At 38.7% G+C, this 25,403-nt stretch overlaps 1 protein-coding gene across 13 annotated transcripts in view; it reads left to right on the top strand.

Moving 5' to 3' along the window:
- The window catches only part of CAPRIN2 (caprin family member 2), a 34,683-nt gene extending 11,407 nt beyond the window's left edge, over nt 1–23,276 (top strand). The window contains exons 6-20 of one of the 13 annotated variants that reach the window (XM_050901879.1): nt 958–1,122; nt 1,634–1,677; nt 3,061–3,906; nt 4,800–4,841; nt 9,180–9,311; nt 9,509–9,596; nt 10,299–10,354; nt 10,981–11,091; nt 12,817–12,927; nt 13,570–13,722; nt 16,729–16,912; nt 18,533–18,715; nt 19,992–20,092; nt 20,807–20,873; nt 22,359–23,276. In XM_050901879.1, the coding sequence (XP_050757836.1) occupies nt 958–1,122; nt 1,634–1,677; nt 3,061–3,906; nt 4,800–4,841; nt 9,180–9,311; nt 9,509–9,596; nt 10,299–10,354; nt 10,981–11,091; nt 12,817–12,927; nt 13,570–13,722; nt 16,729–16,912; nt 18,533–18,715; nt 19,992–20,092; nt 20,807–20,873; nt 22,359–22,927 (2,852 nt within the window). In that variant the 3' untranslated portion in view covers nt 22,928–23,276. Of the gene's footprint in view, nt 1–957; nt 1,123–1,633; nt 1,678–3,060; nt 3,907–4,799; nt 4,842–9,179; nt 9,312–9,508; nt 9,597–10,298; nt 10,355–10,980; nt 11,092–12,816; nt 12,928–13,569; nt 13,723–16,728; nt 16,913–18,529; nt 18,716–19,991; nt 20,093–20,806; nt 20,874–22,358 lie in introns of all 13 variants that reach the window. The other 12 variants (XM_050901887.1, XM_050901871.1, XM_050901934.1 and 9 more) reach the window with 12 other exon arrangements.
- Nucleotides 23,277–25,403: the final 2,127 nt, after the last annotated feature.

Genomic DNA, 25,403 nt, shown 5'->3' with positions numbered 1-25,403 from the left:
GATGGTTGCCTAGTTATCTTGGACTCCAAACTTTTGTAGCTTTTTGGCTATCATCTAAACTTTTGTGACTATTTTGTCAGTATCGCTATCCCTTTAGTGTCAGTCTTGCATCCTTTTGTGTGCAAGCTAAACTTCAGATAAAGCTGTTATGACTTATTAGCATTCACTGCCTTGGAAGACAATTTCTTATATCTGTATTAAATTCTAGCTACTATTCTTGTTCATATGGTTGTCACTGGTAGGAGTGATCTTTCACTGAATATTCTTCCTGTTCTTAAGGGTGTCCTGTCTCTAGCTCCTTTGGAACAATTTCTAGTATCACTGATACTTCTGAGGCCTTACACTCTACTCTAAGCTGCTGTCTCTTTTTTGCATAAAGGAGGAAACTGGACAGTGCTTCTCAGAATACATAGTTAAGTTTTTCTTCAACCATGTCAACTTTGACTCTTTTCCAAAACTTCAGAGGATTAAGTTCAGTCTGGAACAGTCTCTTGCTTTCTCCATACCTGCTTGTTTTTGGAGTTCCTAACTTTTCCTTCTGAGACTTACCATCCTGTTGCTGGGAAGAGGGTCTTGTAGGGCAGTTCCATAGTGACTTTGTTTAGCTTTACATATGCTGCAGTCTGCACAACATGCTTTTATTATCAATGCTGGCTGGCTTATAGATGGTAAACAAATCCCTTTCTAAGCATGTGGGAGACCAGGTGGCTCAGTGTTTACCTTGTGTGTATTTAAACAAAGCTGCAGTCTTACCTCTGGATTGCAAAGATGTTTTCAGCTGTAATATATAAAGCAGTGTAACAAATAATGTTTTATTGCTATAACTTGGTAAGATGTGTGAACTTGGAGAAGTTGCAATTTATATAAAGGGAGGAAGTAAGAAGTCTTGATCTGTAATCTGAATACCCCTTAATTTCAAGTCTTCATGTATTAACTTCATGGATTTTTACTCTTCAGATAAACACATGAAGGACCTGTTATCCAAACTTCTAGACTCTGGCTACTTTGAAAGTATTCCGACTCCTCGCACCACTGTGCCAGTAAAAGAATTGGAAGAAGAAATAAATAGAAAATCTGAGAGAACAAGACAGATGTCAAAAGGAGAGTCTGTCAAAGAACCAGGTGGAATATTACAGGGTTCAATTTCTGTATCATAATGCTGGGAGAAGCTTGAACTGAGCATTGACTTTGTGTAGCTTGATGCTAAATCTAATCCTGTGCTGTAGCCTACTTGCAATGTAGTAACTAAAATGGAACCTGCAAGGCTTGCAGCCCTATTCTGGCTAATATTGTAGAAAAAAAATCTAATTCATAGTAATAGGATGTTTTTGTATTCTGAGCAAGTCTCAATGTTGAAGATGTGAGAATTGTCTGGTGTAGGGAATGTTACATATTACAATAACCAAATTATGGATACTATGAAATGTTTCTTGCTTAACTGAACTTCTGCAAATGTAAAACAATCAGAAAATAAAAGCTTGTCTAAAAATAGCATGTTGAATGACAAGCTGAGCTTTCAGAATCTCTGGTTTAGCAATTGGCACTACTATTTAAATAGAATTAAAGACTTGCTACTGTTTGGTCTGCCTTTCTGCATTTGATCAGTTGAAACAAATTAACATCCTTTCTCTAGAATCCATTATGGAGCTTATGAAGTCTGAAATACAGCCACAGGAGGTAAGATACTCCACTGCTAATTGCTTTCCTTTAGTATTGTGATTTATCAGAAGCATAACTGCACTTCTGCAGCCCTTTATTAAACTTAAAAGGGGAGTCTGAACAGCAACTTAGGTGTTGCTTTACGTAGGAAGCATTAAAGACTTGGTTGTATTTCTATTTCTAACTGCAAATTTACGGCTTCTCTGGGGTGTTTTGGGATAAATGGGGCAGGATTACATGAAGCAGTATAGTACTTTAATGCTCTGGCACTTTCCTGAATAAACCAAAGCATCAGCCTTTAGAGTGGAAACACACTGATCTTTTGTGTAGTACAAGAGAGAGAAAATACACATCTACTAAAGCTGTCTCTAAAAGCTAAGCTTATTGCAGTAGGCTTGATATTGGTGGGGTTGAGAATGATGTAGGTCTTGCTCTGATGTGTGAGAAAAGTAGGGTTCCCAAGACAGACTTGTGTGCATAGGGGGGTGTAGACCTGTTTCAGCAGCCCTTCAGACTCCTGAGTTAAGCACTCGAGCTTCAACTGGCAATAGTGTAAAAACCATTAGACTTGGTTCAAAAGATGGGGAGGGGTGTCCTTTTGTAAGTGGAAATGCTGGTTCTTAAAATGCTGAATCCCTGTTTCCCAGGTATCCCACTAGAGGGTGTACTCTAGAACAAGTTTTTGTAAGCTATTGGTAACACTGTTACCTGACTCTAAAGCTTTTCTGGTGACTTGTCAGGGACAAAAAAGCTCAGCCAGTGAGCCTTGTACATTTTTCACTCCACATACTTACTTGGTTTATGACAAAGTGGTACCTCAGGAAAACTTCAGAACATCTTCATTGAACTCTCAGACTTACTGACAGTAAACACAGCCTGGAGTTGTAGTAGTCCAGTGGTACTAAATCTGAGAATCTGACTTTTTAGTATTTAAACACCATTAAGAATGAGGGTTATACTTGGTTACTGGGCCAAAGATTTTGGGGGAGATGGTGCTGCTATGCTTAGCAGAATGTCTACTAATATAGTACCACAGCATTTTAGATGCTTAGGAGGAGAGCTACCTTTATAAAATCACAATTGAACTTGATATTGTCACTGCCTAGGAACATCAGTTAGCCTTGAGGATAAGGGTAATAGATTCACTTAGCTCAAGTATGTTTCACTTGTGCTGTTGAGGACTGTTTCATGCTTCTCTGTGGCCTGCCAAGCAAAGCTAGTCTGCTGTGTTGTAGGATAAAGCCATGGCTGTCCACATAGTTTCTATGGCTAGTGCTTAAACTGTCTAGGCTCTGCTTTTAGTCAGAAATTTTCAATAGCTGGGTGACCTAACTTAACTGACCTGAACTGTAGTAGCAAAATGTTTTCTTGGGAGCCATTAAGTTTCTCTGGTCTATATAGTTTCTCAACAGGCGTTATTTGCCTGAAGCAGAATACTCTGTCAAGAAGAAGCCAGAAGAGCCCAAATCTTGGGAAGCTGAATGTGCTAGAAAGCAAGAACCTCCAAAGTCCTGGGAAATGCTTGTTGATATTGAAGAGCAGGAACAGAAGCCGAAACAAGAGACCTTAAAGCCTTGGGAAGCTCGTGTTAGGCAGCAAGAACCAAAAAGACCAGATTCTCCAAAGCCTTGGGAAGCTCGTGTGAAAGAGGAGGAACAGAAGCGTGAGTCTACAAAGCCCTGGGAGACCCGTGTTGAGGAGGAAGAACAGAAGAAGCAAGAAGCTCCAAAGGCCTGGGTAGCACGTGTCCGAGAGGAGCAGGAGTCCCCCAAACCTTGGGTAGCAAAGGTTAGGGAAGAGCAGGACCAGAAGAAACAGGAATCACCTAAGCCATGGGTAGCAAAAGTTAGGGAAGAGCAGGAACAGAAAAAGCAGGAGTCCCCAAAACCTTGGGTAACAAAAGTTAAGGAAGAACCAGAACAAAAGCAGGAATCTCCAAAACCTTGGGTAACCCAAACTAGGGAGCAACCAGAACAAAAGAAGCCAGAGCCTGTGAAATCATGGGAAATGCCTGTTAGGGAAGAGCCAGAGCAAAAGAAGCAGGAGCCTGTGAAGGCTTGGGCTGCACATGTTAGGGAGGAGCCAGAACAAAAGAAGCAGGAGACTCGAGAGGCTTGGGAAAAAGCTGACAGGCAGCAGCAACTGTCATCACAGCAGTTACAGAACCCTCCGAAGTCCTGGGGAGCTGCAAGTGTTGGGCCAAAGGAGCAGATGGGGCCAAAGAAGTTTGATATGGAACCCAAAGAAGTGAGTTGGCATATGTAGTATTACCTGTCATAAGCTTTTGACACTAGTGTATTGGACTAAAGCTACCTCTTAGCAGAGGCTTTATAAGGTGCATTTTGTAGGCCTATATTTAGGCTCCTATTTCATTCTTTCTTGGGGGAAATAATTGACAGTTAAACTTTATATTTGAATAGCAAGATGGTCTGCTTTGCTTTTTACATCAACACAGTATTGCTGTATTCGAGCCTTGAATAACTGCTTTATGCATAAGACAGAAGAATTAACTTAGTTCATCCCTAGCTATTGGCTCTGTCCACTGTTATCAGTACAAAGCAGGTATGACTCATCCAGGGATCAAATACTTTGTCTGTGGCTGCATGCAAATAGCACTTCAGTAATTTTTTAGGCTTTTGATTAAAATAGCTGCTGATTCAAGAGAGATCTAACATCTAGATCAAGCAATACTAACTGTACAGGGGCTTAAATATGTATTTCCAGATGAATGCATAAACCATACTGCTGTTCTGGAGAGTTACAGTAGTGCAGTTTGTTTTAGAAATGTAAAATGAAAGCTGTTGCAGGGCTTACAGCTGAGCAGGCTGCTAGCCTCTGGTTACATTACGTTCTTTCTCACCTGTCCTTGGGTAGCAACAATTCTGATAACTGTAAAACCAGATAACTGGGCTCTGATTTGTCTACCATCATATGTCATTAACAGCAGTGTTTAATCTAGAGTTAGACTTCAGGAAGAAAATATGGGGAATTGAGCAATCCCCTTTACATGATGTTGTCAGCACTACTGTCTTGTTTCTGCAAGAAAGCAGAATCATTCCATATTACTCATAGCAAATGATTAAGCTTAAATCTTGTCAGTAAACTTGGCATAACTGAAAAATGGATGTTCTTGTGCCTAGAGGCGGGAGCGCAAACAGAAGGTTGAACAAGAAATTAAAAGAGTATGTAACATGCAGCACTGGGTAACAAAATGGGATTAAGGTGTTTCAGCTTGATTCATCTTTACATGCAAGCTGAGTAGAATCTTGTGTCCACTGGTGGTGGTGGTACAGGTATAAAACCTGGTTGCCTTGCTAAGTAACTCTGAGCACAAGTAGGTGTTGTGCACCTGACTATGCATAGTATTACTGTAACTAAAACTCTCTGAAGTATTGGAATAGTCTCAAGCACTTTAAGATGCCTTGGAATTTCTGGTGTCAGATTACCTTAAAGCTTAAATGTAAGATGCTTCCTAATGAGATGGGGCTCTTATTTTTATATAGGATGGACAGATGGATGGCTTAAGTGGTGGACAAAACTTTGATGCAGTAAGGAAAAAGGAGGGTCTACAGTCAGTTGGGGAAACTTGCAGACTGCCTAGGAATCTGCATAGTAATGTGCAGGTTTGCATGTCAGCAAAATTAAACTAAATTATGGAATGTGAGGTTGGTTAAGCTGGATTGCTGAATTAAGTAAACAAAGCATATTTTTTAAAGTATTCAAACTTTAATTTACATAGACCGTAGTGAAACACCAGCTGGCTTTATTTTTGCTTAGTAGCTATTGACAAATCCTAATATCAAAAGTACATTGAATGAATAGAAAATAGTGACCTGTCAACCTAGGTAGTTTCCATAACCAATTTTTTCAAAATGAAGATATCTTTGGCTTGTGAGGTGTATATAAAGAACAATTAAAGTCATATTAAACTTTTTGGATAATGAAATTTCTCTTGCCTTTGCTTAGATGAAGAAAGAAGAGGCAATGCAGTGCTATAGCTGGATCCATTTCACTCCCAGGGAGAATCTATAAATGACCTTGTGCAGGGATCTAGGCATGGTAGATAAAAGGCCTGTGTCCCTGCTGCTGCTTTCTGGAGCTGAAATTAACCTTTCTTTACTCCCTGAAATAACTGTTAGAGCTCTGAGATCTTTTAATAAACTGCTAGGTTTTGAGATCTTAAAATATGCTTATTTAACTTAATGTACCATAAGGTGCAATACATAAGAAGTTGAGCCTAAGACAGCAGAGTGAGCTGATGTGCAGGCCTGTTAAACTGTTATTCTATTTAAATGTTTGCGCAACCTGTGGACCAGCAGACTTAGAGCTGAAGTTGTGACCTGCTATGTGAAAGCAGAACAATTTGGCTTGTGCTGTCATCCAGTACCATTTCATTCATACCTGCTGTGAATGCTGCTCTGAGTAGAAAGCAAATGTTAATTGTATATCTGCATGGCACAGCTGGTGATCACTTGTGATTACAGCTTAGGTATCACCATTTCAGCTCATTTAGTACTCCACAGCTAACGAATCTAAAGAGGAGTTGAGGTCCTGTATCATAGAATGCAGTTTTACTAGCATATGAGGTGGTTGAAATATATGTTAGAGTAGTGTTATGTGTAAGTAGACATTCAGTCTCTAAAAAAAAAAAATCAAGCTTTAACAAGAGTACCTAGTATATTGGCACTCTGACTAGTGAAATTCCAAAGTGGTCAGTGTGCCTTTACATTGGTTTATTTGCAATGGTTTAACAGGTCCTAAAACAAATTCTAGGTGTTTCAACTCCATTTTTAGTCAGTTCTCTGGACATAAGTCAAAACAGTTTTTGCTGAATGTCCAGGTAGTGTTGAAGTTAGGTTTCAGAAACATATTATGACAAATTAGACCCTAAACTTATCAGTGCTGTGTAAAACTCTAACCTGAATGTTGCTTGAACCACTAATGTTAAGTGATCTCAGCATGTATAAGTTTGATGTGAACTGGACTAACAGGTTACTAAACTCAATCTGTTACCAGCTTGTAATGACTTCCAGAAACAGCATCTAACTGTAGGCTAGAAAAAAACTTGGTTTAAAACCATCTTAAGGTTGTCAGGCACCTGCTCTTTTTCAAAGCATCTCTTTTTATAAAGGCATAAAACCTGAAATACTTCAACTACCTGATACTTTTTTGTGTATGCTCTGTATTGCACTTAAATATTCTAGTTTTGAACACCTAAGTACCAGCAAAACAGCAAATCAATATGAGGTAACTTCAGTATAGCTACTTCTGGCTGGTGTATTTTAATATTTGCAGGAATTAGAAAATAAATTCTACAGAATGGAGAGTCTCAATGTTTCAATCCTGGCTTAAAGCCCTAATATCATACATGTAACAGTGTATGCTTGCTCTTCTAGTTGATGTAAAGAATGCTACCAGTATAATGCACAGAGTATGAGCTGGGGAAGGAGATGAAGACTAACAAATTGTAAAAGCATACAGAAGATTGATCATCTTTGCAACCACAAGTGAAACACTGCAGTCTCTTCTGCTTACATGCTCTTGAGGCTGGTCTTGTTTGCACTTAATGTGCAAGTCTAACTTATGTAGGTAGTGGACAATCTTAATAGCTTCAGACACTGCCAGACTTGACCTGGTTAGGTAACTTAAAGGTGAAAAGCTTCTGTTACCTATTTGCAAACATACAGAACCAGTTTGGTAGTGTACTTGTGTCTTAGTAAACTGTAGTGAGGAGGAAGAGGATAATAGAAGCATTACTCAGTTTGACCCATAATGGATTTACCATGACAGCAAGTGTTTTAAGATTAAGTCTGCTTGTAAGTGAGGGCTAATAGTGATAGACGGGAGGATTCAGATTCCTAGTAACTTAATCTATAACTTGCTAAGATTTAACTTTATTCAACTGTGTCTTTTGTCCTGTACTTAGATCCTTAATAGCTTTAGTTCCTGTTCATTATTGGAAACTATACAGCAATATAAACTTGCATAGTCAGTAGTTAAAGGTAGTGCTTCTAAATCAGAAATACTAATTAAGATAGAGTAGTACAAAGATGCACTCTTCTAGCTCTAGGATAAAGTAAAACTTCTCAGAGCTCAACAAGTAGCTATCATGTGGGCCACATAGATATTAGAAATGGAGTCCTCCAGAGTTAATGATGTGTTGCATGTACATGGGTTATGCTTTGTGAAGCTCACTAAACCCTGCAAGCTTCTTCCCTGTGCATGCTATTGGAATTTCTGCAAATGCTAGTGATTAGTTTCAGGTAATTGTTGAAGAAATGCAAGAGTGTTTTTTGGGCTTGTTGTCCTAAAACTAGACAAAGAACATTCCCTCAATTTGTTTTGAATTTAGTGTGACAAATGTCATGACACATGTCCTTCTGTCATAGTCTTCTAATGACTTCATACAAATACTCAACTATACTGCTATACAGTATATTGAAGTAATAACCTCCTATTAGAAAGACAAATGTTTGTATTGTAGGAAAGTAAAGGCTTTCACATGTTCCTGTGTGTCTCAACATTTGGGCCAGTTGAAATAATGCAACTACTTAATGTCTTCAGATTTGCCTCCCTCTAGCTGCATAGACAAACATAAGAGCAGCAAAGCTTTAGAGAATCACTAAAAATTATGGTTTTAAAATACTTATAACAAGCCTACCTCTTCCCCAGGCTGCTTTCAAAAGACATGTTAAACTATCTAGACAGTCTAATATTATTGTCACTCTGTAAATAACAGGGCTTCTGCTATTTAAGGAGTTTACTATCATGATGTTTCTGTAACCTTAGACTTGCCTATTCTCTGAGAAAACATTTCCATCTAAGTGAAGTGAGAACCAGTTGGGATGAACTGTTAAGGGACCATCTGAAACAAGCAAAGAGTAGTAAGGCCCTGCCAAAGTCCTTATTTAGCTACAAAGTTAAGCTGCCATGTGGGAGCACAGGTGTATTTTTATGCCAAACTTTGAAAAGTTTAGTGTAATACTTTCTGCGGGAGCTGGTGCATTGAGAGTATCCAGCTTGTTAGTGGAAGCACTTAGGTCTAATCCTGAGTAACCTGCTTGCAATGTATCTCTTGGGCACAGTTTCTTCAGAATGTCTGGAAATGCTGTCCTAATAAAAGATCTGTATTTATTGGTGTGGGCTCTACTGGGAGAAAGTATGTTTTAAACCTTGAGTGATGCAGCTTTGATTTTTAAGTTTGTTGTGGCCTTAAATATGTGGGTTTCCTTAGATGGAGGTGCCTAATTTTGCACTAAATGCAGGCAACTTATTGTCTTCTGTACATTTGACTGTAAGAAACTGAATTAAGTGAATTAATTCTGTGGCTTAACTAGTTGTGGCAACAGTAAGCTGATTTTTTTTTTAAACAGAGTGAAAGCTTGATTCAGGAAGTATCAATAACAGCACAGAACTCCTTGGGCCATGGTGTGACACCTATAGGTTTCTCTGGAAGTATATTGGATAAGACAGCTTGTCTTGCTTCCAGTATTAGATTTAATATCTTTTTTCCTTATTAGGTGCCTAAACCTGTACATCAGCCAGCTGCAGAATTTTGCTCTACTTCAACTCTTCCAAAAGATCCAGTATTGAGAAGGGAAAAACTTCAGGATCTGATGACTCAGATACAAGGGACTTACAACTTCATGCAAGTATGTTTTTCTCTGCTGTTGCAGCACAAAGCTCCAATTCCTACTGGGTTAGGGAAAACAGTGCTGATGATGCATGTTTGCACCAAATGAATGAATCTAGCTCTAATTAGCTAACATCAACTTGTCAAATGAGAATGTTTCGTTTGTATCTGGAGTTTAATTTTTTTTCTCACAACCAATGATCTTTTTTTTAAAAGGAGTCCATTCTGGATTTTGATAAAGCTTCACCAAGTGCCATTGGTCCATCCCAGCCACCTTCAGTTACTGCAGCAAGTAGTCCTGTAGGTAGGTAATACTGTAAGTGTAAATTGTATGTAAGATTTTGCAAACCCTAACAGGGTTTGCTTGGGCTGTAGATCAGTAGGCCTGGTGAAGACAGCTTGTCTAATTATAAAGAATACCAATATCTGATAAAAAAGGCAGTTTACCTGCTTATTTGTTGCTGGAGGTGGCTTAAATTGGTGCATCTGCCTGGAAATGGAATGCTTGTATAATCACTGAATGGCATGTGTATCTGAACCCAGCTGCAGAACTGACATGCTGTATCTGTGTAACAAACTTGTCTAGATGTGGTGCATATAGACACAAGCTGTGAATGAGCTCAGGATAAAGAGCAGTTATCTAGCTACACTTAGAAACCTGGAACTTTCTACAATGGGCCATGATAAGAAACTGTTTGGGTGGCTCTTGTACTGTAAAACACAATTACCCAGTTTATTAAATATTGCTTTTTTAATCTGGAAAGTGGGTATCTCTTTTGTGGTAGAAATATTCTTATTGAATACCTGTCCTCTTTTACAAAAAAGAAACTGAAGTTTTCAGTTGGATGTAGTTTACTGATGCTAAGTCTAAATATTTGCAGTGCACACTAAAAATAGTGTGCATCTTCATACACCAAATGTTTTCAAAAAGTAGAGCTGCACACTGAAACTATATGTAATGTTTGAGTTTAAAAGTTAATGTTGCTTAACGCATTCTTTTTTACAGCTTCAAAAGAACAGAAACTGCCAAGTCAGAGTGATTTTCTTCAACAGCCTCTTCAAGTAAGTTGAAGTTAGGACTGCCCTGAGGAGGCAGAGCTGTAGCCAAGGAATGATAGAGGTTATTCACTAGAATAGACTTGGTACTTTAATTTTTTCTGTTGTCAGTAGTTTTGTAACAAATGTCAGATAACTTAGTAGCTTAGTATCACTCAAATGCTGACAAAATTGTTGCTCTTCTGCTTGAAAAGCAGCAACAAATGTTTGAAATTTCCTGAAGTAAAACATGTTGAAGACATGCTGAAATAGTTTGAATGTTTAACCCATAGATTCAAGTCATAGTTAATAGTTGTGTGCAGAAGAACATGCTGCTTCTTTCCTAGATAGTGCGTGTCTTCATCTTTGAGATCCTCACTTATGCCAAAGATAATGTCTCAAGCTTTGGTAGCCATGGTTAAGTGAACCTTAAATCCACTTACTGTGCTTGGATGTCTTCCTACTTTGGCTTTTAAATAGGTTTCCTTGCCACTAACAAGAATTCCTAAGAAACTTAGACTAACCGGTCAAAGCACTTCAGCTCCTGCCTTGTTCTGAGGTTTACTTGGAAGTGCCCAGAGCGTGAGTTCTGGTGAAACCAAGCATTTAAGATAATCTTTCAAAACCTTATCTCAGTTTTCTCTTCTTGCAAGGCTGCTGCTTCATCCATGACACTGCATGGTTCAAATACTTCCCTAGCATCTGCTGATCAGACTCTTTCTGGCTCTGAAACTGAAGACTTGGTGACACCACAGACACCACAGGTAATATACCCTGGGGTTCACTGGCATTCAAAGATCTGTGTGATAACTAGTCCTAACAGAAAGCTGTGGTGGGGCCTCTCCTGAATAACTATACTTGAACAACATACAGGGATACAAGTAACAGCAATAGTATAGCCTACATTCTGGAATACTTAAAGATGGTTGGAAAAAGTCTTCCTAATACTGCGTGAATGCAAAGTGAACAGTCTGCCCCTTGAAATGGAACGGGTGTGCAATGAAGAATGCAGGCTAGAAAGTGTGGTGCATATTCTTGTGGGAACATGAGTGGCATAAATATTTGCTTTGCTTACAGTGTAGAATATTCCCTCTAATGACAACATAGAGGATGCATAAATTGGGATGGATATTGTAATGAAATAGCAGACTTCTGTGTAGGCTGAAGACTGAGGTGTTCTCTCAAGCACTAACTGAAGAAATACTGGGAATTTGACTTCCTGATGTTCAGCCAAGACCTCAAACTTTGCTTTCTTAACTGTATTTATGTGCAGTTAAGTCTTCAACTAGCATTCAAATACTGTTTAGAGCTGAAAATAGTGTTTCAATTTATGCAAATCACTGTCTTAAAGATCTCTTGCTAAGTGTGTTGCTGTGTTCAGAAACACAGCTGGCTCTTTCCTGTTGGACTCTCTAACACAGTGTATGTAGATTATAATGGAAATGTTCATGCTTTTTAAATGTGTTTTTGCTGATGATGTAGATGCTATCAGTATACTGTGCATGTAGCATTTACTCTATTCTTTAATATACTGTATAGCTGAATACAACAGTCTCGACAGGGATGTTATAGTCTTGCTGCCTCTTGAATCAGCAGTTTTGGCCTGGTTCTTGACACCTTCTCTCACTTCTACGGTGTCATAAGACTTCTTGTGCTGACAAGGATTAAATAATTTTGCTGTTTAATATGCATCCAGACGACTTGTGCTGTACTAAATGTAGAACATCTGATTTAGTAGAATGTTCTGAGTGTTTTTGCGAACTTATTGTTTGGAATTAGGGTTGCTTGTGCCCAGCATATCTCTAGTCCCTTAGGCTTGAAATATGGTGTCTTTCTTTTCCAGTCCTGCTTCTCATGGAAAGCAGTAGTTTGGTCCCAGCACAACCAGGGAATACACTCCATGGTGACAGTGCACTCTCCTGGTATGCAAGTGCATACCAGTTCTGTCTGCACCTGTGATGGTATACATGGTGAGAATGGGACTGGTAGTCTTTAGCCCTAGGCCGTGTATCTAAGTATAAGCAACTGTTAAACTTGGCCTTACAGGTGTGAGCTAACTGTAGAACATGCAGGTTTCACAAAAGCAAACCAAAGTTTGGCTCTGAAGCCTTGTTTGACAGAGCTTACCAGAAGCTTAACATCAGACATGTCTTTCCATTTAATTCAATGAGACAGGTGTGTGTCACAGACTTCATTGTAAATAACTGCTTGAAGCAATCTACAGTTCTTAAAATTACCTGACTTTGCAGGGTTAGTTGTACAACCTGTTGTGTAAGAATGGTAATCTGAGTCTGAATCTCTAAAGCTAATTACTTGAAGCTTTTGGTTAAGATGACTATTTAGTACACTTACGTTAGACTTAATGTTTGTCATGGTCTTTCAAAATCCACTTGTTTCAACTTATGCACTGGTATTTCATAGCTCTACCAGAACTTTGTGCTTTCTGCAATACTTCTTGTAATAGCAGGTGCATGTATGGCTTCTTCTAGGCAACAGCATCACTTTCTCAAGAGACTGAGAAATATACTTCCCAGCCACTGTATCAGACAAGTTCACGTATTTCTGAGCCACTGATACCGAAAAAGATTGAAATTGCCCAGGTGAGCTATCACAAATACAGGTAAGGTAAATACATTGGTTGCTGAAATGCATCTAGAGCCTTACATTCCTTTTGACTTTTGATTCCTATAAATATTGGTATTCTAAATCAACAGTTCACTTTGCTGTCTGCATAGATGAGACTTAATGCTGGTTAATACTTTGTCTGGACAACTCAGCATTATTTCTAATCTGAAACATAATTGATTAAGTTGGGAGGGGAAAAAAAAATCAAACCCCCTAAACTTCCTGAGTTCCTTTGGAAAAGAGAAGTCACTTTTAATATCAGCCAGAGAATCATCTCCCAATAAATGGAACAGAAGGCATTGTATGTTTCCTTAGTGGTGGGAAAAAATAGCTAATGTCTCTTTATTGTGAAATTATTACAATGAGTGGTATGTATAGTAGCTCATAGGCACATTTCACTTAATCAGCAGAGACTGCAATAGAAGTACTGTTTGCTGAGGATGCACAGCAAGATTTGAAATTGTAAGCAAAAGCTATTTTGTAGCTCTACTATGTCCAAATGTCATCCTGTAGAAACTGCTGACTTCTGTCAGTCTAGGCTTTAGAACAAATTAACTGCTTCTGTTACTGCCTGATAACTATCAAGTGACCTTTCGTTACATTTGTTCTTCCCTCAGGCAACTATTCCCCTCCCAAGTGAGCCACAGTCACCATTGCCTACTTCAAGCACCTCCATGTCGCCAGTACCACAAGCGCAAAGCTTTCAGTCTCCTCCAGCAAGTAGCAGTTCTGTCACAATAACAGCAGCTCCCTTTCAGGCTATGCAGACTGTAAGTATGCAACTTGAGGCCACAGAAGAATAATTGACAATAATGCTAATAACTTAGTCTTAACACTGGGGAGCTGGCTCCTCTTGATATAGTACAGAACTTGATAGATCATTTTGATGTTTTAATGTTAAAAACCTAGATTAGAACTCTGGTTCTCCAGTGCCTTCAGAACTTAAAACAGATCATCTAAGAACAGAGATCCTGGTTTTGCTCTGTATAGTCCCAAAATCTAATACTAGGATATCTTAGCCTCAAGGAACTAAGAGGGAGAAGTCAGACCTGAAATTAACAGATTTGTAGCTGTGCCCCAAGGTAAAGTTGACTGTACTTAAACTGTTCTTATGCATGGATTTCAAATAATAAAGACTGCAGAGGAGAGAGGGAATCCTGAAGTATATAGCTGTTAGGATTAAAAGCTTGCTGAAGCCTGAACCTGTCTTGCTGCTTTTTAAATGGTTTGGTTTAGTGGGGTAAAACTCAGTCCACTGGAATCATGGAAAATGTGTCCTTGGTAAAGACTGGTGTAGCTCATTATCCTATCTCATTAACATGTAGTTGATATAGATGTCTAGGGAATAGTCCACACAGACTGAGTGGTGTTTCTTGCAAATAGATACTATTTTTTCAGGCCCTACATCATTACTAATGTTCTCTAACATTACTACTGTCTCATAATCTGTAGCGCAAGCTTAGAGGGACTCAGAGGAAGGGTCTCCATTTAGTTCTTAATGTTCCCTTCCCTGTACTTGGTCTTATTTACTCCTCTGATACCTTCTTCAGAAGATACTAGGAACTTTCACTTAATGTTCTTGCTCAAAAGCAAGCTTAGAAAGAGGTGGTTGAGATTCTCCAAAGGCATTCTCCATTTCAACAAAGGTACCAGTGCAGTTCCACAACTTGCTGGACAATCTGCATCTTGCAGTATTGAGACATATGTGGTAGGATTTGGTGGAAGAAGGTAGCTAATAGCCTTTCAAAGCACAGGAATTAGTGACTAAAACATCTGTGATATCCTGGTGTGGTCTGTAGTAAATCACTACCATGACTTTCTCCTTGGTTTTCTGTATTTGTAGAAGAGGTTCAAGTAGCACCTTCCTCAGAGGTACAGAATTTTGATATACATTATAAATAAGGCAAGTGGTGGTAGGGCGGTGGTTCTTTCTAAGCCAGATCTATTTTAAATTATGCTAAGTGGCTGGGTGGTGATTTTGCATGAAAGTGGTGAAATAGCAGCATGCTATGATGAAGGAATCCAGAGTTTTTCTGGGGACCCAGTCTATAAAATAAGCATCTGTCATGATATAAATATGGAGTCTTGGTCTCAGTCATTCTAATTATATCTGAACCTAGCGTCTGTGTTCAGAGTGCTTTTGATCATAATGCTACCACTGAAAGTTCACTTGAATTAATGCTGTTGTGTTTTCAGAGCTGTTGAATGTTCAAGATTTCTCTTGGGATTTTTGGGTCAAACTGGCAACCATCTGTTGCTAAATTGCTAGGATGTTAATTCCTCCTGTAGTGGTAGCAGTCTTTAACTTTGCAGTGCTGGGTTTTCTTCTTCCCTGCATTGCTTAGATTCTCATTGCTGCCAGGAAAACAAAGCCATTAGATTTCAGTAGATAGCCAGGAGTCAGATGGTTCCTTGCCAGATAGTGATAGTACAGTGACAGTAATGGAAGCATCTGATTACATGTCCTCAGATGTCTGAACATCCTATTGCTGCCATTGTGCTTATGGAAGCTTAAAGGCAGATCCTACCTGTAGCCCTAGTCCTCTTATTAGAATTCCACCTGTAACCCTCACTGTAGGAAAAAGTAGTCCACTTGCTACAAATACTCCAGGATGTGGGTGTTGACAGCCTGACTGCACAGCATCCTCAAATATCTTTTAGAAGGAGGATTGCTTTGGATCACTTTGATCACTTCATCTGGTAAAGTGAAAAAAAAGAATGTGTTGTTTTATAATGGTTCAAAACTTACACTGAACACTTCAGTATCATGAGGGGTTTCTGTGTTGGCTCCCTCTTAGAGGCAGTACTTGGTTTCTTGACCCTGGAAAAAGTGTTCATTTCCCATTTTAATTATAGAGGCTTCTGCAAATGACAAGAATTGTCAAGCTGTGAAGCTGATCCGTGCATCTAGCTGCAGTTTTGCCCTGGTCTGTCTTCAGACAGTTTATAGTCTTGGAAAATGGTCAGATACACCTCTAGACTCAGTATCAGTACTGCTGACAGCTCTTTATGTGAAATTTAGATCCTTTTACTCAAAATAGACTACTTTCCTGTTTGGCCTTGATACTAGTTGTCACTTTTGACAGCATCAATTCTGGTAATTTTGGGGTTTTGGCTCTAAAGCAATACAGTCACTGGAGTGACTGAACTCTGGTTGATTAGATTTAACTAACAGTAATATCTGTGCACCACCTTACTGCCCAGGCTATAACATTAAAATTTGAATTACAAGACTATTACTTAGATTACATGTTTACTCTGAGGGAACTTAAAATGAGCAGGAAAGTTGAGGCTCAATTTACCAAAGGGGTGAAGGCTGTCTAATATGGTATGAGTGGATAGTAGTGTTGCATCGGGTTCCAAGACATGTATAAAGACCCAAATTCTTCCCAAATGTGAATATCTCATTTCAGTATAGGCTATCCCAGCTTCAGGTCAAAAGCTGTAGGACAGGTAGTCAGTGAATTTAACAGTGGATTTCCCATATAAGGAAAATAGTTCATTGTATGGTAGCTGTGCTGTTGATGAAGTATGGTAGCTATGGTCAGTCAAGCTATGTTTCTTGGGTAGTAGCTGTGCAAACAAGAATAAGTTCTGTAAGTTTACTGATAGGGAAAAGGATGGGTTGAAGTACAATGTTCTTGATTATTTCTAAGAAACGGTGTTCTAGAAACTGATCTAGGCTTATGGATTTAAATCATGGCATAGCAGGGTGGTGGCATTAGGCAGAGACTTTAGCTGGTAGTGTTAAGCACTTGTCTTGAAATATGTTGTAGGTATTTAAAGTGAATGCACCACTGCCTCCACGTAAAGACCAGGAAACTAAAGAGGATTCTTCATATTCAGCAGGATATAACCAGAGTTTCTCTACAGCAAGTACACAGACTCCTCCTCAATGCCAGTTGCAATCTTCTCATGTTGCAGAACAAACCTCTCTTTCACAAGAATCTCTGTCTTCAGGTGAGAACTGTACTTGTATCTGTATTTCAAGTAGTCTTTAAAGATCTTCAGGTTATAGTAGTATTTTAATTCATTAACATGTGCTGTGAGTTCTTCCAACTCAGTGAAATTCTTAAACACTTATGTAGCACCTGTTAACATCAGGGTTACATCAACTCTAATCTAGTTGATGGTATGGTATGTAAACTTAATTTCAAAACTGCTAGCAGGATGAAAGGCTGCTTCAAACTAGTTTCTATACTAGTTGCATGGACAGTGTCACTTACATGCCTGAATTTCCCAGTAGGTGGGAGATTCAAGTATGCAGTGGTACTTGTCAGTCAAACACTTGTTTGCTTGGAATTGAAGCAATGATGAAATCCTCTTATTTGGAACCATTAATTTGGTCTCTGCTAATAGACACTAGTGCTGTCTAGTGCTGGGAGTTGCTGAATGCTAAATAAGAAAGTTGGGATAAGTTTTCAGTCTGACCTGAGGAATACTAAGCTTATCATAAGTGGGGTCTTGAGCTGCCTTATTCAACACAACTGACCTGCTTGACATTCAGATACTGTACCATGTGAATTTATATAGCTGACACAGTTTGAAATGAAACTAGCCCCTAAATATGCCTGAAACAGGTTCCAGAATGAAAGGAAGCTGACAACTAGGGATCTGGATTTATAAGACTGACTAATGAAGTGACTCAAGGTCACTTAAAACTACTGTTTTTCTGCCAGAAGAATCTTCATAGGAATTATACTAGAAATAGACTGATACTATGTGAAGATTAAGAGCTCCAAAGAATGTATAGCAGTCAGGAAAGCACGTTTAGCTTGAATGCTCCTTCTCATCACTGATACTACAGGTGGTCAGCCTTTTATACAGTTTTTTGGTGGAACATGATGATTTTGATTAATCTTGTGCTCTGCAGACTTCAGAAAGGGGTTTAGACTGTTGCTCTAGATGAATTTTAAGCTTTTTGGATTGATATAAAGCACGGTCCTGTGGAAACACATTCATGGCTGCAAGCTCTGTATTTAAAGCTTAACCATTCAACCACTCTGTGAGTGAAAAGCATCTTGGATACCTGTTGCTTGGTGTTGAACTACCTAATAACATGTGGTAGGAATGTCAGTTCAAGAGACTGGAACCAAATATGTAGCTTTCCACAGTTGTTTTAATCTTATCTAGATAGCAATAAGTTTGTCTCATCGCTTTGAAGGATGTCAACACTGAGGTGACTTAGTTTAGCAAGACCTCAGGGGTCTATCTGATAGTAGAACAGTGTTGGTTCTAAGTGAAAATTCTTAATCAGGTGTTACTTGATTTTTGTTCTAGCTTGGTTATTTTCTTGATGCTGCTGGCAAGCTTGTTCTGACCTATGCAACTGAATCTTGTTGAATGCATTAGAGGCTTACACTGACAGCCTGGGCTGTCTACACTATACTTTAACAGCATTACACTCTATAGAACAAAGGGGAGGATCCTCACTTATTTGAAGTAATGAAGGGGCAGAAGAACAGGATATTCAGAGCAGCTTAATCTCTGAACTTCCTAATGCAGCCCTTGCTTCTAGGTGTGGTAACTTCTTACAGTTATAAAAGCTTTGAATTCATCTGTGCCTTCTGTTTTAAGCAGTGAATTATCAACCTGATGGAGCTGTTCCTGTTAGCAATGGTAGCCTTGCCTTTTATCCAGCACAGACTAATGTTATTCCCAGACCCCCTCAGCCTTACCTTAACAGTCGTGGGTCTGTCAGAGGATCTGCTAGAGGTGGAAGGTCACTGGCTAATTCATATCGTTCCCCTGGTGGGTACAAAGGTATGTCTGTATTTACTACCACCTTAAAAAAAATCTACTGTAGTAACACTAGAACATGATTTAACACAACATGGTTATTAAATTTAGGTTCTGTATGTGAAACTTCTTAAAACAAGACTTGAAGAGCCATGTGCAGAGAATGGGGTCTTCTGTTGTAGAATTTAGGCAAGTTCATTCTGACTTGTAGTCCCTGTGCTTTAGGTGTCAGGTGAACTGGCAGAGCAATTTCATAGCCTTTTGAATTATGAAAGTAGAAACTTTCACTAATAGGTTATTAAATTACATAATTGTATAGACTCTTCTGCTTGCTATTTCATTTACCATTCTGAACTTTTTATCACCTTTTTTCTTGGCATCTGTCATGCTAACATTCTGGGCAGGTATTTTCTCTTCAGATGTCACTTGCAGTATTTGCCCCAAACAAGATACTCTTTGGTTAGCACTGCTGGCTTTAATATTAGCAGCAGAAACCAGGATGGAGGAGAGGTTCCCAGTAGTGGAGAGCCCTTCTGGATTAATAACAAACTGAAGAATTTTAAGAGGAAGATTGTTTGGTCTCTGCAATCAGTTGCTATTCTACTGCTAGCTGAAGTAATATAGAAAGTTTCAGCTGACTTTAAGCAGATACTAACTTAAGGTTGTTGGTAGCTGTGGCCTATTCCACTTCAAAGTGGAAGGGCACTTAGTCTGTGATAGCTGTTTCAGTTATTGGGCTGAGACTGCTCAATACCTTGTAGGAACACATACGAGACAATGAGTTGTATAGTTCTAACTTAACAGCAGTTAAGGCTTTGGTAGTGTCTGGTACTAAATTGCTTGCAGCTCCTCTTTGGTAGTTAGTCTAATAGCTAAAGAGGCTAAATATTACAGTAGCACCTAAATGTATAACACTTAGTACCTAAATAACAGTAATAGCTAAGCATCTGTAATAGCAAAAGAATTTCTTAATTCCATGTTAAATCCTGTCTCTGGATCTAGCAAGTTTTTCAGCTGTTCTGTGAAGTCCCATTAGTATCAAACAGGCAATTGTTAAAGTCTGTTAATACTTTTAAACATGTAATTTTGATGCATCCACAGTGGGTAGTTCTGAGTAGCTAATGAAATGCATTCTTTGTAGTAGTGAGACTCTGCTCCAAATCCTGAATTAAGGAATAGATGTGTAACTGCATAACTTAATACACATGATAATTGCCAAAAGGGAGCTCTAGTTGTATTCTGGACTTGTACTGTAAACCAAACAATGAATGACATGGAATAATCAACTTTATTTGAACAGGTTTTGATGCTTACAGAGGCTCACCTTCAATAACTAATGGCAACTATGGCCAGCTGCAGTTCCCTGGTAGAGATTATGCTGGAATGCCATATTCTCAGAGGGTAAGTATTGACTTTGTTTCCAGTAGCCTCTTGAGCACTGTACAGGAGCTAAGTTTTCTAATACTGTAGCTTTTCACTGTCTTCATAGGTGAACTATTCCTTACAAGCTAGAGGTTAGTTTTGTTTCCTAGACAAAACCCTTTTTTTGGAACAGTAGGCAGCAGCTGAAATAGGAAGTCAGTTCAGACAGATAACACCTCTGACAGGTTGATTTTAGTCTGAAGGGAATCTCTGAAATGCAAACAGATGGCAAATAAGATGTGGTATAACGAGTCTATTTTACTATGGATTTTAAAGTTGGTACTCTGTAGTATAAAATAATGAACTCCTAAATGGACTGTCTGAGAACATGGTTAGGCAAAAAAAAAATCAAAAAAACCAATGTAAGAAAGCAAAGGTTCATGGAGGGTCTTCAGCTTTGAAACGAAATATATTCTTCTGTGCAGACTCATGGACTTCCAACAGACCTGAGATTTAAGGTATTGCTCAATGAACTGAAGTGAGTGTATAGTTCAGTCTTTAATTTCATACAAGCTATTGTAAAAGTAAATTTTCCATAAATAAGGCTGTTCATCTGCATCTTAATTCTGAACTCCATCATTGTCTATTCTAGAGCTTGAATTAATTGTGCAAATTAAAAAGTACTAATTTGTTAGCCCCACTTGTTTTCAGATTTGCTTATAGCCAACTTCCTAATATTCTGTTCTCTTTTAGGATGTTAATTACCAGCAGTGCTATAAACGAGGTGGGATAACTAGTGGTCCTCGAGCAAATTCAAGAGGTAAGGCTAACATCAGGTTCACAGTGGTACATATATTTGCTTGGGGTGTAGCAGATGAAGTGGAGTGTTATTGTGAATAGTGAGAAAAACAGGGTACTATCACTGATCAAACAGATCAAGCTTGATATAAAAAAAGCTAGGTGGAAGCTTAAGTACTGTTCTTAGCATTGTGTAGCAGCACATTTAATTTCACTGTTCTCAATTTGGTGTCTTCACATGTCAAAGTTCTGACACAATGATACCTTACTGAACTTTCTTCACAAATAAACTGACTAGGAAAACACACAGGGTGGTTCCACTGCTGCATTTGGCTTCTCCCCTTAACTGAGTGGTCTCTCCTGATTCTGGGTAAGCTATCAGATCCCAGAAACTTTGTAAGATAACTTTTTTATGAAAAAGTTTGGGAATACAGCTTTGCTCTGTACTTCCATGCTGGGGTACAAAACCTAAAGAAATAAGTAAGACTAGCTGTTTGAATCCAAGTGTGAACAGCATGTATTTTGAAAAGTTGTAAACAAGATTTAATTATGTGCTGGAAAAAGCTGGACTTACAGTGCTAATGGTGAAAAGTGAGATGAATAGTAACTGTGGATTGCTACTTTGAAGAATAAAGGGAAATTATGGCATATCATGAAAACTGTTTTAGGATAAAGCAGGTCCTCTCTCAATCTGAGGGAGGGCTCATAGAATATACTTCAGAGGAAGAGAATTAAAAGAAATAAGAGATTGTGGTGAGTTAACAGTTGACAGAAGTACTCATTAGCATTAAGATATAGCTATTTAGTTTTATTGGATATCTTACGGTGTTCCTTTCCAGTGGAAATAACAATGGTTTGCAACTTGAGTGTGGCTGCTTTAAATTTCTCAGATCTATTAATGTTTTCATTCTAGACCCTTTTAATTTGGATATTTGAAAAGATAAACGGCTTCCTTTTGGGGAGCGGGGTGCAGAAAGCTTAAAAGCAATTCTAGATCTTTAGAGTAAAATATTCTAGCATCATAAGTTGGTATGACCTACTAAGGATGCAACTCCAGAAGAACAGTATTGAGGTAGCTTGAAGTGCAAATTCAGATCTTGAAGGTGACTAAATGACTACTTGGCTCTTGTCATTGACAAAAATTTTGTCAATTTTTTCAGAAATTATATTTTATCTCTACTTGGAAGTTAGCATATGCTTTTTAATGCTGATATATGTATGTGGCAAATACTAAAGCTAAAACTATTGCAAGCTACTGCCCTGTCCTACTTAAAAGTATGGGAAGTAATTGTTCCTAGTTAAATTGTGGCCCATCTTGCTGAATGCAAGTGTGATGAATGTAAACCAGCTTCAAACTTCTGTTCTCACTGGGGTCCTTTGACAACTTCCTGTAGCTGAAATACAAATTTGTTGCAAAGCCCATACACTTGCTGCTTATTATGCCTGCAGGCATAATCTTATCCTTCTGTTATAATACTTATTTATCATTGCTAATGATCTTTGACAGCAGGGTGGAGTGATTCCTCTCAGGTGAGCAGTCCAGAACGAGACAATGAAACCTTTAACAGTGGGGACTCTGGGCAGGGAGACTCCCGCAGCATCACCCCTGTTGATATGCCAGTGACAAGCCAAGCTGCCACCATACTACCAGTGCACGTCTACCCCCTCCCGCAGCAGATGAGAGTTGCCTTCTCTGCTGCTAGAACATCTAACTTGGCCCCTGGAACTCTAGACCAGCCAATTGTGTTTGATCTGTTGCTGAACAACCTTGGAGAAACTTTTGATATCCAGCTTGGTAGGTTCAACTGTCCAGTGAATGGTACATATGTCTTCATCTTCCACATGCTGAAACTGGCTGTAAATGTTCCCCTGTATGTGAATCTCATGAAGAATGAAGAGGTCCTAGTGTCAGCATATGCAAACGATGGGGCTCCTGATCATGAAACAGCTAGTAATCATGCAGTCCTGCAGCTCTTCCAGGGAGATCAGATCTGGTTGCGTCTGCATCGGGGAGCCATCTATGGAAGTAGCTGGAAATACTCCACCTTTTCGGGATACCTCCTTTATCAGGACTAAAATCCAGTGTGATGTTTACAAAAGAGCTGCTCCAAACACCTTGGTGGAGGGGGGTGGGACTAGCTTTGCACTTACTGACTTTATAGAAGATACGTGGTTCCATTATTGGGGGAAATGATGGTCCTGTTGTGCAAGGTGAAATCATGGAGTTGGGGTACTGAATCAGCACTAATTTGGCACTTTATCAGTTGTGATGTAGCCTTGCTAGTAAAGCTGTGAATGTATATTGTTTGCACTTACCCTAAACTGTATTAATGTCCAGCTTACTACACTATTGATTGCCTCAAGTATGGGCTATTCACAATGCCTTGTTGTGCCTCAATAAAACAAGTTAATATGCATTTTAGTATTAATCTTGCCAGTGGTCTTTATTTTAAAAATATATCAAACTGAGCTTATTCCTGATGTGGGGTGTACATGTATATTATTAAATAGAACTGGTCTTCAAGTTTCAATAATTCAGGGTAAACTATAGTTTAAATGGGATTACTTGTTTGTTTAGTTCTTGCTTGATGCCATTCTCAAGAGTGTTCCCTTGATGAAAATGAATTCGAGATTTAGTTACATACCTGCTTCCTTTTTAACTGAAAGGTCTAGAAATTAGAAGTGAAATGCTACATATTTCAATAGGACTATTTATTTCAAATGCATATCCTGTCAAAATCTAGCTTTGTCACATCACCTGTCCTTCAGTAGTGATGTAGTTGAAATTCTTAAACTTCAAAACAGTCACTGAAGGGCTGGCTCATGCTGTTACTCAGCTGCAATATATTTTAAAGTTAAAATTGACCCTTGTGAAGCACAAATGTGTATGGCTTCCCTCCCCCATGAGACTTGATGTGGATTGTAATGCAATTAAATCCTTTCAGAGAACTGCTGAGGAACTTGGTATTTGTAGTTGAAGCCTGCTGCTTGCATTTTAAATCAAACCTCATTACAAATGCTAGGAGGCATTTATGAAATTCCTCTTACAGCTAATGGCCTGTGTGACCAGTCTTCAGCAATCTCTTGTGGCCTGAGAAGTGAAAAGCCATGATGTATGTCTTTGTCTAAGCTGCAGCATGTCAATGCTATAAAGCATTTCAATGTTTAAAATGGAAGTATGAACTAGTAAGAAGACTGTAGGTCACTGGCTCTTTCTACTTCTAAAAGCTTCAATAGTTTGTTTTAGCAGTAGCAAGTACTTTGAGTGTACTAAGGTAGCGAATGCAAAAGCCTGACTGGTATATCTAAGGATGAACTAGAGCTATGCAAAGTAAAAGCAGTTCAGCTATCTGCCTATTTAAATAAAAGTAAACCTAAATGAAATAAACTTCAGACCTGATATAAAGCTGCTGTTTCTTGGTAACTGGTTTCACAACTTCCAGCTTTAAGCAGTTCTCCCCTGCTACCATGCAGATGCCAAAACAAGTTGTCTGGCATGACTTCATAAAGTTACTGGCATAAGATTTTGGTTTTATTCCAAGCTTAGATTTCTTTTTCATATAGACTTTTAGAGGGTGATCATACTTCAGGTCTTGGTTTAATTCCTTTGGCAAGTTCTGAGATGAGAAGTTTAGGTAGGATAAAGCTTTAGGGAACCTAGTTTTTACCGCTACAGACAAAAATGTCAAGCCTTAACTATTGAATACTAAGCCTGTATTTTGTATTTTTAAACATGCTAATTCTGACTTTAGCCAATAAAGAGGCTTACTTCTCGAACACTCCCAATAGAGGATAAGTGGCAGGAGTTTAGCACTTTTTTCTTAGACTGTTAACTCTCCTTGTATATTAATATGGGAATATGGTAGGTAGGCCTAAGTGCTAGGATAATTTTCAGCTTGCAATAGCTTTGCAGCTGTGGACAAACAGACTTCATTGCTTTTCTAACAGACCTGCAACTGCAGGTTTTTTTAGACATGTAGAGCACTGACCCAGTCACCCCTCTCCCAGGCTGTCTATATAGGGACTAGTAAACAAATGAGCCCTATTGTGCATATAGCAGGGTATCCCTTGCATTTCAGACTGCCTTAGTGCAGGCTCTATTTAGCATGCAGCTTATCCTGCTTGGTTTTATTATATGTACTTGTATGATGGATTTCATATGTTTTAAGAACAAGTTATGAGTACTTCTAAGCATTGCTAATAAGCTTAGCCTTTGGCAACTTCAGATGCGATTACTGAATACATGAAGCACACATTGCTTTCTAATGCTCCAGTTCAATCAAGTCTGGACAACTGCTTGGTGGACCCATGTTACCATTTGTTTGAGACTAATCTTATTTCTCACTGGCAGATTTAGCAAAGCTTTTATGTATCTCTAGCTTGCATACATTTAAGATACGTGAGGTAAACATCTCAATTTCAGAGCTGGTTGTCCATCTGTATAAGATGGATTTTTAAATTCCAAACTAAAGGAGTACACACTGTCACAGCCAGAAGCGTGCAGATACGTTGAAACATGAAATCTAATCATTATACCATTCCTCAATAGTAA

Source organism: Gymnogyps californianus, chromosome 1 (assembly GCF_018139145.2).
Source record: "Gymnogyps californianus isolate 813 chromosome 1, ASM1813914v2, whole genome shotgun sequence".
Taxonomy (NCBI): domain Eukaryota; kingdom Metazoa; phylum Chordata; class Aves; order Accipitriformes; family Cathartidae; genus Gymnogyps; species Gymnogyps californianus.
Note: the sequence above shows the minus strand (reverse complement) of the source record. Positions and strands in the feature narration are given on the sequence as shown.